General features: G+C 30.4%; 2 protein-coding genes across 7 annotated transcripts in view; one reads left to right on the forward strand and one right to left on the reverse strand.

The window, feature by feature from the left end:
* LOC114936310 (kinesin-like protein KIF12) overlaps nucleotides 1-1165 on the reverse strand; it is a 61014-nt gene extending 59849 nt beyond the window's left edge. The window contains exon 1 of the mRNA XM_085482557.1: nucleotides 1100-1165. The gene's annotated coding sequence lies outside the window, so the exon portion shown is untranslated. The remainder of the gene's footprint in view (nucleotides 1-1099) is intronic.
* Nucleotides 1-12281, forward strand: part of Myo61F (unconventional myosin 61F) — a 42534-nt gene extending 30253 nt beyond the window's left edge. For 2 of the 6 annotated variants that reach the window (XM_029309474.2, XM_029309472.2), the window contains exons 2-21: nucleotides 3494-3658; nucleotides 4973-5192; nucleotides 5466-5581; nucleotides 5803-5873; nucleotides 6088-6296; nucleotides 6567-6749; nucleotides 6853-7059; nucleotides 7346-7608; nucleotides 7974-8143; nucleotides 8229-8383; nucleotides 8636-8764; nucleotides 9010-9163; nucleotides 9346-9577; nucleotides 9696-9926; nucleotides 10140-10299; nucleotides 10522-10767; nucleotides 10886-11101; nucleotides 11406-11506; nucleotides 11663-11765; nucleotides 11835-12281. In XM_029309474.2, the coding sequence (XP_029165307.2) occupies nucleotides 3654-3658; nucleotides 4973-5192; nucleotides 5466-5581; nucleotides 5803-5873; nucleotides 6088-6296; nucleotides 6567-6749; nucleotides 6853-7059; nucleotides 7346-7608; nucleotides 7974-8143; nucleotides 8229-8383; nucleotides 8636-8764; nucleotides 9010-9163; nucleotides 9346-9577; nucleotides 9696-9926; nucleotides 10140-10299; nucleotides 10522-10767; nucleotides 10886-11101; nucleotides 11406-11506; nucleotides 11663-11765; nucleotides 11835-11849 (3186 nt within the window). In that variant the 5' untranslated portion in view covers nucleotides 3494-3653 and the 3' untranslated portion in view covers nucleotides 11850-12281. Of the gene's footprint in view, nucleotides 1-2308; nucleotides 2508-3493; nucleotides 3659-4972; nucleotides 5193-5465; nucleotides 5582-5802; nucleotides 5874-6087; nucleotides 6297-6566; nucleotides 6750-6852; nucleotides 7060-7345; nucleotides 7609-7973; nucleotides 8144-8228; nucleotides 8384-8635; nucleotides 8765-9009; nucleotides 9164-9345; nucleotides 9578-9695; nucleotides 9927-10139; nucleotides 10300-10521; nucleotides 10768-10885; nucleotides 11102-11405; nucleotides 11507-11662; nucleotides 11766-11834 lie in introns of those variants that run through there. The other 4 variants (XM_029309476.2, XM_029309475.2, XM_029309473.2 and 1 more) reach the window with 3 other exon arrangements.
* Nucleotides 12282-12324: the final 43 nt, after the last annotated feature.

Genomic DNA, 12324 nt, shown 5'->3' on the forward strand with positions numbered 1-12324 from the left:
AAAATGACAAAAATCAAATCGTAGACACAGCACATGCGAGACGTTTCCGCCTACATTCGCTGTTTGCGAAGGCAACACTTTTGACAGCCGAGGAATCGACAATGGGCCTCTTTGTATGCCGCGATTGATAATTCCCTTCGTCATACAACATCATACACCACCAGAAAGAGATTGTGTGGCTCACCATGATAGTATATATGTGTGTGTATATTGTATATATTGCGATTACACATGTTGCGATATACCTTCGCCAAGGTGAGGGAAATTACTCATCGAACCTGAGGTTCACGACCGAGTGTCAATGAGTCAGATCGATTTTTTCGCTGCCACCGAAATAGAAAGACGGAGATAAACACCGTTTAATTATCGATCTCGTAGCTCCGGGAAGAGCATTAATAATGCACTGTGTGTCTTCTTCTCCTTTTCTCTTTCTCTATTTCTTTGACCTCTCTTTCTTCATGCGCATTAAGCCTCATATGCGTTTCAACATGCACTACAGATTCATGATTCATCCAATGCAATACATATATATATATTGTGTATATATATATATATATATATTGTATATATATATATATATATATATATATATATCCAATGCAATACATATATATATATATATATACACAGGGTGTCTGACATAAAGTATCACACCGAAAATATACAAGTAGAGCTTGCTACTTGAAGACAATTTTTTCTCGGCAAAAATATTGAGGCATCAATAATTTTCGAGTTACAAGCGATTAAAAATAAAAGGTTTTTCGCAAACTAATAAGCCTTGTGGAAATAAAATATTAACAAGACCACATTCTTCAATTAATTTTAAGTAGAGTTCACTTTAGTCAAATTTTAATTTAAGGTTTAGAATTATAAAGATACATGATGGCAAAAATTGAGAAAATGCAAAAATGATGGCCTTCCTCGACATTTTTGCTTTCGTCTGCAAATAACGAGATCTACTTATATACGTATATTTTCTGTGTGACACTTTATGTCAGACATCCTGTATATATATATATATATATATATATATATGTATGTATAATTATTTTATTATATAATTTATTAATAATAATTGTGTGGGTGAATTTATGCATACGGCAGATAAGATTAATCGATAAGATTAATCGATGCTGTGTCCCGGATTTCACGCGTCGCGTTTTGAGAATCGATCGACACGCTTGAAAGATTAATATAATGTGATTAATGCAGCAATGCGCCATAAATCGGCGATAACACAATCGCACGCGAAAAATGTTACACGATCGGACAACCTTACACAACAAAGGTCTCAATGGTGGAAAAGTCACAAATAATTTTATCACTTTTTGCAAGAACGTTGTTATGTGTGTGTTTGAAAGGAAATGAATCGAGATTAGATTAGATTAAATGCGAGAAAATATTTTATTGTCAGACCTTGATGTTATTGATTAGAACTGATCTTGCACCGATTAATTTGAAATTGCAGTTTCGGCAGTTTAAGTAAATATGGTTAATCACTAATGAGGTTTTCAAATGACATATAGACACGTCTCTGATATCAATCTTTTCTTTCCACTTGTAATTTTAATGTAATCGGTTAAAAAATATTTAAAAAATTTCTCTTGAATTCGCAATAAAATTATTAATTATAGAAATTTAATATTCTAGATATATTTTTAATAATTTGATAAAAATAATTGATTTAATATAAAAAAGATATATATATGAATTACATTGAATTATTAATAAATTTCAGTGCAGTTTTAATACAATCGCGGTTCAATTAATAATGAAAATAAATTTATGTGATCATAAAATAGTAATAAATTATTAAAATTAATTTTTTGAAGTCTTAAATTTATATATGAATTCATAATATATATGAATTGAATTAAAAAATAAATATTTAAATTTCAACCTTCTAGAAAGAGGCCACAAATAATAGTATAATCACAAAGTTTCATTTATTCATTAAAAATATATAAATTTTAGCATTAAAATATCCTATCCTTTAAGTATAAATTTTTTACATTCGAGATACTAAATGTAAATCAATTGTATAATATGCTGTGTAAAATATTGTGCGAAAAACCTTAGAAAATTATACTAGTATTATTAAATTAACATTTTTAATTAAACGAAGTTAAACAAAAGATAAAGTTAAGATGATATATAAATAATTATATGTCTCTGGAAAATTCTGGCACCTTTTTGTACATTGAAAGATTTAAAGGAACGTTTGAAGAGTCTTGCTGTTAAGCGCGCTTCGTTAAACGTTCAAAGCGTTTTAAGTGTTTCGTTTCACTATCAGTCGTGTGGATAAGTAAGAGGAAGACAGGAGAGGGAATGGACGATGGAAGGCAGTGGTCACTATCGGGTCATTCTTAGTAGCAGTCGCAGGTGACTCCTTCGTTCTCCGGTTTCTTTTTAACGTCTGACAAGTGTCAAATTTCCGAGCGACGATTTTTCGATAGAGTGATTTTTTTTCATCGCAGAGATTATCGAAATATCGAAGACATTTTTTCGTGCGTTTATATTCATTATTATTGTTGTATACGATGATGGATATTGCTTTTTACCTGATGGCTCGTGATGTTTTAAGTGGTCCCTACATTGCGCAAAAAAGATGTTATTATAAAAAAATATATATGTGTATAATATCGCGTTATAAATTATATTTATAAATATTATTTATAATCTATATATTTATAAATATTATTTATAAATATCGCGTTTATTTTGAAATCGAAAGAAACAGGTGGATGTATTTATTATGGGATGTAGGATTATATTATGAGATTCATTAAGTCGAAAAATTTGTTGAAAAAAATATAATTGCATTTTATTAATCGTCCAGATGCGTATCATTATTTTTAAAATAATGTCTACGCAATTTTTAAAATAAATTCTTTGTAAATCTTTTTTTTCCTTTGTCCACGTGATATTGCATCACTATATGTTTGGAGAATATTCAAGTTTGATTTTTCCATGGAATGGAATATATTAAATAATATAATTGGGGCGACATGTGTCGTGTGATTCGTTTGGGAATTAAAAATTGCGTCTCTTTGAAGAAGTTGACTTATTATACCTTTCGATTTATCTTCTGTTATCTCTCAGATGATTGCAGTTATTGCTATATACAGTTCCTCGAAGAATAAAACTCGAAAAATACGACACTCAAAATTCTTCAAGCGCGCCGCTTAATCGCAAATTAATTTTTAATTTCTACTTAAGCTGGGGTGTGTTCTTTCGACAAAAATTGTCCGATCGATCAATTGATAAATCCATAAACTTTGCTTGCTACTTTTTCCGGAAACGAAATTTTTTAGTCTTTCGACAAAAATTGCTCATTGAGATTAATCAATAAATTATATCGTTTGCTGATTTTTTCGAACTGAATGTTTACTATATCTGCCGCTTGGATTTTGCAATATCAGACATCGCGATGCGTGTGAATCGGCAAATTTATTTTTATCTTATCTGACGATTTCGCGTTTATTCTAACCAGGTAGCCGAGGACTAGACCAGAGTCGAATTCGCGCTCGCGATTGATAATGTCAAAACGAGCACGATAATCGAAGCCGAATTCTCTCTCTCTCGTGTATCTTTTTCCATTTGGATATCGCAGGTGCGCAGGTGTGCCTCTGTCACAGGAATCGCGGAAAATAATGGGGTAAGTAATTTTTAAGGTAGTAGATATTAAACTGACTACACTGGCTGTCTATTAGATTTGTTAAACTATATTTATTGACGTTTCGACCATACGGGCTGTGGTCCTTTTCAAAATTACAATAGAAGCATTAATGAGTACAGTGTGTTCAGTCGTGGCAAGATGACACAAGTGAAACGCAGTTAATTTACCATCCGATCTTAAGTTAAGTCTCACCGGAGCGTACTTTTAAATGTCAATAACGATATGCAGTAACTCATTAATGCTTCTATTGTAATTTTGAAAAGGACCACAGCCCGTATGGTCGAAACGTCAATAAATATAGTTTAACAAATCTAATAGACAGCCAGTGTAGTCAGTTTAATATCTACTACCTTAGTATTTCATTCCTGGCGAACGAAATTTAATATTTTATTGTTAAGTAATTTTTCTTTCGAAAATTCTCCGCGATAATTTACAAACCGGAAATCGCATCGAAAAGTCCTCTCGATCTTTCGTCACGAGGACGAATTTTGTCGAACGAACCTGTCAAAAATTTAAAATGTCAGATTGAATTATTTAACTCGCTGAAATCTATATATATATATAATGTTTTCGTGCTCCGAAATTTTATGACACCGGCTCTATACCGGAAATAATTCATTTTATTATAATAAATTATGTGTGGATCGCGTGTGGCATTTTTATAAAACTTTCCCTCGACTTTCTCTCGCTCCTTATCACTCTTCCAATCAATATTTGTCGATCGATCTGTGTCATTTGCCTTCTTTATTGTCTATTTAAATGTTATACGAACCGCTCCAATATCTAATCTGTGCCTTTATCGTTCGCGAGGCCAAATAGAATGTGGCACGCAGAATAGAACCAGCTTTGTTTAATGCTATCCATATTAAATAAATTTTCAACGTTACTACAAAATAGTCGAAACAAAAAATTAATCTAGCACTAAAAATAATTCATATTAACAAAAATCTGTTTTTAAATTCCCGACCTTTAAATTCAAAACATGATATATAGAAATGAAAAATTTTAAATAATTAAAAATATAAAAATTTACTTTTTCTACATCTTTTTCTCTGTCTCTCTTTCATCTCTTAGCATTTAGAGAGCTCTTTATGAATATAATAAAAACAGAGAAAAATATAAATTACTTTCACCTTTTTTACTCTGCCATCTTTTTTTTCATTTATATAATTTATAATTTATACAAGTAACTATTATTAGGCAGTGATATTATTGTAAATTGCGAATTGACAAAATATCGATTGATAAATAAATAGGATTAGCGACAGTTCTGATTCTCACTGATATTCACAGCGTCAACACAATCGGGGACATTGGGGGTGGCTTGAGTAAGCCGAATCCCCCGAAACCGGAATTTCTCAGACACGACCGGAAATTGCCCGAAAACATGGAGCGTGGATTACACGAACGCGATCGAGTCGGCGTTCAGGACTTTGTCCTGCTGGAGGATTTCCGCAGCGAATCCGCGTTCATCGACAATCTGCGCAAGCGATTCAAGGAGGATCTCATTTACGTGAGTCAAAAGCACAATTAATCCCTTGGAAAAAAACTTTTTAATTCTTTTATTTTATGTATATTTTTATTTTATTATATATTTTATTTTATATCTATTAGATATTTAATTTATGGTATCTCTTTATATGTTTAATTTTTCCGAAACTTTCTAATTTACTTGAAATCTCATATCTGGCTTTGCTTGTCATTAATAGAGTTGAGTACAGAAAAAGTGTATAATAGAACATATATAGTAATTCAAAAAAAGATTCTTATTCTTTTGATCCCGCAGACGTACATCGGCCAGGTGCTGGTATCGGTGAATCCATACAAGAAACTCCCCATTTATACTCCGGAAACTATTCAGTACTATCACAGAAGAAACTTTTTCGAAGCGCCTCCTCATATGTAAGCATTCTCCTAATATATGTATATATATATATATATATATATATATATATATATATAAATATATATATATATATATAATGTCCCAGAATGAATTCTTCAAAATCTCTTGGCAAAAAATAAATTGTAGAGAAAGATCTAAGATCCCTTATTATAAGTTAAGTCATCATATGTTGGCGTTTTTGCTAAATCACATTCATTATGAGAGTACTTTTTTGCAGTTTTGCTCTCGCAGATACTGCTTATCAATCCCTGGCAAAGGAAAATCGCGATCAATGCATCTTGATTTCAGGTAGATATTTTTCTTACTTTTTAATTTATTTTACATTAATTATTGTTAAACGATTAAAAAATTATAGTATTTTCTTCTTCTTTTTCTTTAATTTTATACTGTTTACAAAAATTTAATTTTTTTGTCCATTTTATATTTATGATTTTTTTATTAACTTTTTTATTTTTGAATTTCTTCTCCATATTTATATATTTTTTTCTGCGGCGAATTTAAGGCGAATCGGGATCTGGAAAGACGGAGGCGTCCAAGAAAGTCTTGCAATTTATTGCAGCTGCTACGGGGCATAAAAAGCAGGTGGAAGCGGTAAACGATAAATTAATCGGCAGCAACCCCGTGCTGGAGGCTTTTGGTAACGCAAAGACCAATCGCAATGACAATTCATCTCGTTTCGGAAAATATATGGATATTCAGTTCAATTTTCAGGTGAAATTCTTATCGCATAAATTTCTTTTAAAATAATAGAAAGGAATCCAAAAGAATTGAAAACAAGTTTATCCGCAAAAGTGAAAATTGAAGGAATTATTTTTTTCTGGAAAAATATTATTTGAATAGAAAGAAATTACACCAAAAATTATTTATTATTAAAATAATTATAAATATTTTTTATTAATCTACTTTTACACAAGTACTTCAATTTGCTGATAAATATTTCGTGTTGCTGGATTGAATATGACTATGTATTTATATTTTTAGGGAGATCCGGTTGGTGGAAATATTCTAAATTATTTATTGGAGAAGTCTCGCGTGATCCATCAATCTGCAGGCGAGCGTAATTTTCACATCTTTTACCAACTTTTAGCAGGCGCGAATGACGATACGTTGAGGAAACTGTTCTTGAAAAGAAACCTCGACACTTTCTTCTATCTGAGTAGCGGTGTAAGCACATTCGAATTTCATTCTTTATACATTCTATATATTTTTATATATTTTTTTATATTTTACATGTTAAATTGCGATATATCTTGTAAATCGATTTCAGACGAAAGGTACAGTGGATACCATCGACGATGCCAATCAGTACAAGGAAGTCATCCAGGCGATGAAGACTATGGAAATGTCTCAGAAAGAGCAGGATGATCTATTTGCCATAGTTGCGTCGGTGTTGCATATGGGCAATGTGGGTTTCACAGAGGAAGACGGTGTGGCGACAATTTTGAAACCTGCATCCGTCGATGCCATTGCAACGGTAATTATTTCTGAGATCTGCAATTTTTCGTTAAAATAATTTTTTTATTTGCAACCTCGAAATATATAAATTAATTTATTATAATATATATACATTAATATTGTTATTATGCAATTACATAATTATTTATATTTTTAATGATATATTTCAATATCATTCCCATGTTATAATTGTTTCGAAATCACTATTTGTAAAGTGTTAATGTCACGATATCATTTCTCGATTTACCTTTGTGAATAATCGATGTGAATAATTATGCAAACGGTTAATAGATTCGGTTGAATAGCTGTTAGGATGCAGTGTGAACGTGTTGGCAAAGGCGTTCACTCATCGTACCATAGACGCACACGGTGACGTAGTGGTTTCACCCTTGAATAGAGAATTAGCCATTTATGCGAGAGACGCACTGGCGAAGGCCGTGTACGACAGATTATTCACCTGGCTCGTGACTAGACTCAACAAGTCGTTACAGCCTCAGACAAATCCACAGCGTAAAATGGTCATGGGTATTTTGGATATTTATGGTTTCGAAATTTTCCAGAAGAACAGGTAATTATCAAACGGCGATTAAATGATTAATGGTTTCATGATTGAAAATAGTATCACAAATAATAATTTTAAAGAAAAATAATTTCTGAATTTCTACATTTTATTTTATATACAATTTTATATTTTTATATATGTTATATACTTATATATACATTACATTTTATATTAATTTTTATATTTTTATATATGTAATATTTTTATATCTCTTTTTATATTCTTATATCTTAAATAATGTGGTATTTATTTGAAGGAAATAAAATGTTTTGAACATTAATTATCTCTAATTATGTAATATTTTTTATTATAAGTGTGCTTGCTATGTCTTATATTTTTAATTAACGATATCTTATTTTTTATTATTTCAGTTTCGAGCAATTTTGCATTAATTTCTGCAACGAAAAATTACAACAATTATTCATCCAGCTGACACTAAAATCAGAACAGGAGGAGTATTTGCGCGAAGGGATTGCTTGGGAGAACATAGAATATTTCAATAATAAAATTATTTGCGATTTAATCGAAGAAAAATATAAAGGTTAAATCTTTTCAAAAATTTTAATATACACATAGTTTGATCAATCCACCAATGTGTGCTTATACGTTGTTGTTAATCGTTACAGGAATAATATCTTTAATGGACGAGGAATGTCTACGTCCTGGAGAACCGACAGATATGAGTTTCTTGGAGAAGTTGAATGTAAATTTAAACAATCATCCTCATTACATCAGTCACCAGAAAGCAGACATACGAACGCAGAAAACTATGGGTCGAGACGTAAGGATCCTTCTCTTACTAATTGCTTATAAATTTTGTAATTATTAGAGATTCAGTCATAAAATAATATTTTAAAATACAGAATAAAAACTAATTCATTATCAATTCAAATTTCAATTATTATATTTGATATTTTAGTTTATTTTATTTATTTAATTTTTTTGTTATTTTATTATTTACTTTATTAATTATTATATGATAATTATTTTACGGGACACTTACATAAAAATGAAGGTAAGTTTGATATTTTAGGAATTCCAATTGGTACATTACGCTGGTGACGTAACATATAATGTACGTGGATTTCTTGAAAAAAATAATGATCTACTATTCCGAGACTTACGTGAAGTTATGTCGAATACGACGAATTCTATCACAAAGGTAGGAATTTGATATCTATAGGTAAAACTTTGTAAAATTTATAAAAGAAAGCATTTGTAAATTAGTTGCCAATTTTGAAAATTAAAAATTGATCTTTGCAAAAATGATTTTTATCTATTTTATAAAAATGTTTTCTTCAGTTTCGAACGTTTCCTGCATCTTTGGCTAGTAATATATATATAATACAATTCTTCAATATATATAATTCAATTCTCATATATAATACAATTCTTTATTTCTTACAGGCTGTATTTGACGTGAAAGATTTAACTAGTAAGAAACGTCCGGAAACCGCTGTAACTCAATTTAAAAATAGTTTAAATAACTTGGTTGAAATCCTTATGGGCAAAGAGCCATCTTATATTCGCTGCATCAAACCCAACGATTTTAAATTGCCCAGTAAGTAAAACTAAGACGTAAGATAAGTTAAAATAAATTGTCTTTAATTTCTGTACTCAATAATATAAATATATAAAAAATGAAAATAAAAGAAAAGAAGGTTCCACAAGCAGCGAAATCATAAAAAGATCGAAAATTAAGCATCATCATTCGAAACTTATTAAGAACTTGCACTTCCTTAGATCAGTTTAACGAAAAGATCGTGCTGCATCAAGTGAAGTACTTGGGACTGATGGAAAATTTGCGAGTGAGACGCGCCGGTTTCGCATACCGAAGACCGTATGAGCAATTTTTGCAGCGTTACAAATGCCTCTGTTCAGAAACTTGGCCAAATTATCATGGCACAGCCAAGGAAGGTGTGCAGGTCCTTGTATGTACTCTCGGTTATGAGCGCGACGAATACAGGATGGGCAAGTAAGACTGTACCCATTATACTAAATATCGAATATTATTAATATGAAAATTATTATATTGAAATTAAATCGATAGTGATAAATGTATTAAAGCTCATGCCTTTGTGATTATGTTTCAGCACAAAGATATTCATTCGATTTCCTAAAACATTATTTAACACGGAGGACGCGTTCCAATTAAAAAAACACGAAATAGCCGCCATTATTCAGAGCAGATGGAAGGGAATATTAGTGAGAAGAGAATACTTAAAGATGCGAGAAGCGGCAATTATTTTCCAGAAATATATTCGCAGATGGCTCGCCAAACGCGAAGCGAAAAAGCGACGACGAGCGGTTATTATTATTCGCAGGTATTTCTCATTTATTTTCTTCGCTTTCCATCGAATGAAGAATATGATTTATCGTCATTCATTCATTTCATATTTTTCTTCAGTCTTCTATATCTTATATTTCATCATCTTTCCTATACATACATAATTTATATTTTATATTTAATATAATTTGTGTTTTATATTCTCGTATTTTAAAATATTTGTTACGTAAAAAAACTAAATTTGCTGCAGATTTATCGAAGGTTTCATCACCCGAGATGGACCACCTACGGAAATTAATAAGGCATTTATCGAATTAGCGAAATCGCAATGGCTTCTTAGACTCTCGAAAATGCTACCACCAGGCGTCTTAAATAACTATTGGCCACTATGCCCGTATTCATGCCGAGAGGTATGATTCCATATATTATAAAATTAACTATACATTTTATATTATTAACTATATATTATGAAATTGTCTGCAAAATTGAACACACATTTTATTTTTATAATCATGTAATTAAATTTAATACCATGTGAATACGATATATACATATGTTTTATATACATAATTTATATTTTGTATTTCTTTTGCCCTTTATATAATATCTAATAAATATGCATAATATGGCAGGCATCAGAACATTTGCGCGTGATGTATAAGCGATGGAAAGCGCGTTGTTACCGGTTGGCGTTGAGTCAAGAGGATAAGGAGCATTTCGAATTGAAGATTCTCGCGGAGTCTGTGTTCAAGGGTAAAAAGAAATCCTACGCGAGAAGTCTAGGTCCAAGATTCCTAAACGATCGTCTTGGTGCGGAGCACAAAGCACTACGACAGAGCTTTATCAATAATAATCTGCCTTCCGGAGAAAATATGAAGGTAGTAATAAAATATTTCTGTAAACAAATTTTATAATATTTATATATATTTTGTGCAACACTTGCAACTGACCCAAGAAGTTGAAAGTTCAAATTAAAAATTGAAAATCATTTTTCAGTACGCAACTCCCGTCATCAAATACGATCGGCACGGTTATAAGCCGCGGGAGAGAGTGCTGATTTTAACAGAGAACGCAGTGTACATCCTTGACACGCTTAAAACCTTTAAACTTAAACATCGTCTACCTTACAAAGCTATTAAGGAACTAGTCGTCACCGGGGAATCCGATAATTTACTCATCGTTAGGATACCGCCCGAATTGAAAAAGGATAAGGTTTTCGATCTTGAAATTTTATTAAATTTTAATATTTTAAATTAATACACACTAAAATTTCAAATTAATAATAAAATAAAAACGTTTGCATAAATAAATATAAGTAATAAATTTACCTATAACGTAGTAAGAAATTTTTTTGAGATTGAATTTAATATAATTAATAATTTTATTTATATATATATAATTGAAGTAAAATAAACCACATGAATAATACAATTTTAGATTAGAGCAAATAATTTCAAAAAATCAATAAATATAAGAAAATATAATTATATAATACTCTTATGCATTTCTTACATAGGGCGATCTGATCTTGGAAGTTCCACACATAATAGAAGCTTTAACAAAAGCAATTAAAATTACTGGTAATATAAATATTCTCAAAATCGTGAATACTGAATCGTAAGTATTTAAAAAATTTTTAATGTATTAAATTTATTTTTATATCTGAATTTAAGTAATATCTGAATTAGCCAAAGTTTAATTTAGTTAATTAATTTGCTCTGATTTATCCTATTCCTATTAAATTTACAATACTATATTACTACTATGTTATAGCGTGTCCCATAAACTAGTCAGTGGTAAAGAAGGAGTCATCGAAGTTAGAACTGGTACCACTCCAGCAATCACTAAGAATCCACAGAGTGGGCACTTATTGGTGGTAAATATTCAAATCTTAATATTTCATTTCTCTTTTTAGGAATTTGTTATATAAATCGTTATTTTTCAGGTTGCTTCTCTGTAAAAATACCTTGAAAAAAAAATCTTTTTCGAGGACTGAAAGAACCGAGTGCTATGATGCTTACAGTGGCCTTAATACATTGTGATTTAGAGAATATGCGACAAAGTATTTTAGGAAGAATACTAATATATAATACTTTAACTTATATTTCTTAACTTAACCTGGCATTTGTGTACTTTTTATTGCAAAAAAACGATAAAATGACAATAATGCAGTTACTTCCGATATAGATTATATCGAAATTATTTCAAAAGTACAAAGGACATGGTGCTGTAAAGTGTCCTATATAATATTTCCTTGTAAATCAGATAATTATTATTAATATTTATTCTGATAGAAAAGGTATTGAATTGAATTCGTTGAGTTTATATGTCAATAATTTATAAGCATTATTTAAATATAAGTTAATGCGAACATAATAAATAAAAAAAGGAATTTCTGTTCTTTTCTCTTTGTTTTGAACGCAATTTAAATAATC

The sequence above is a fragment of the Nylanderia fulva genome, unplaced genomic scaffold, assembly GCF_048542155.1.
Source record: "Nylanderia fulva isolate GAGA-0341 unplaced genomic scaffold, ASM4854215v1 Scaffold21, whole genome shotgun sequence".
Lineage (NCBI taxonomy): Eukaryota > Metazoa > Arthropoda > Insecta > Hymenoptera > Formicidae > Nylanderia > Nylanderia fulva.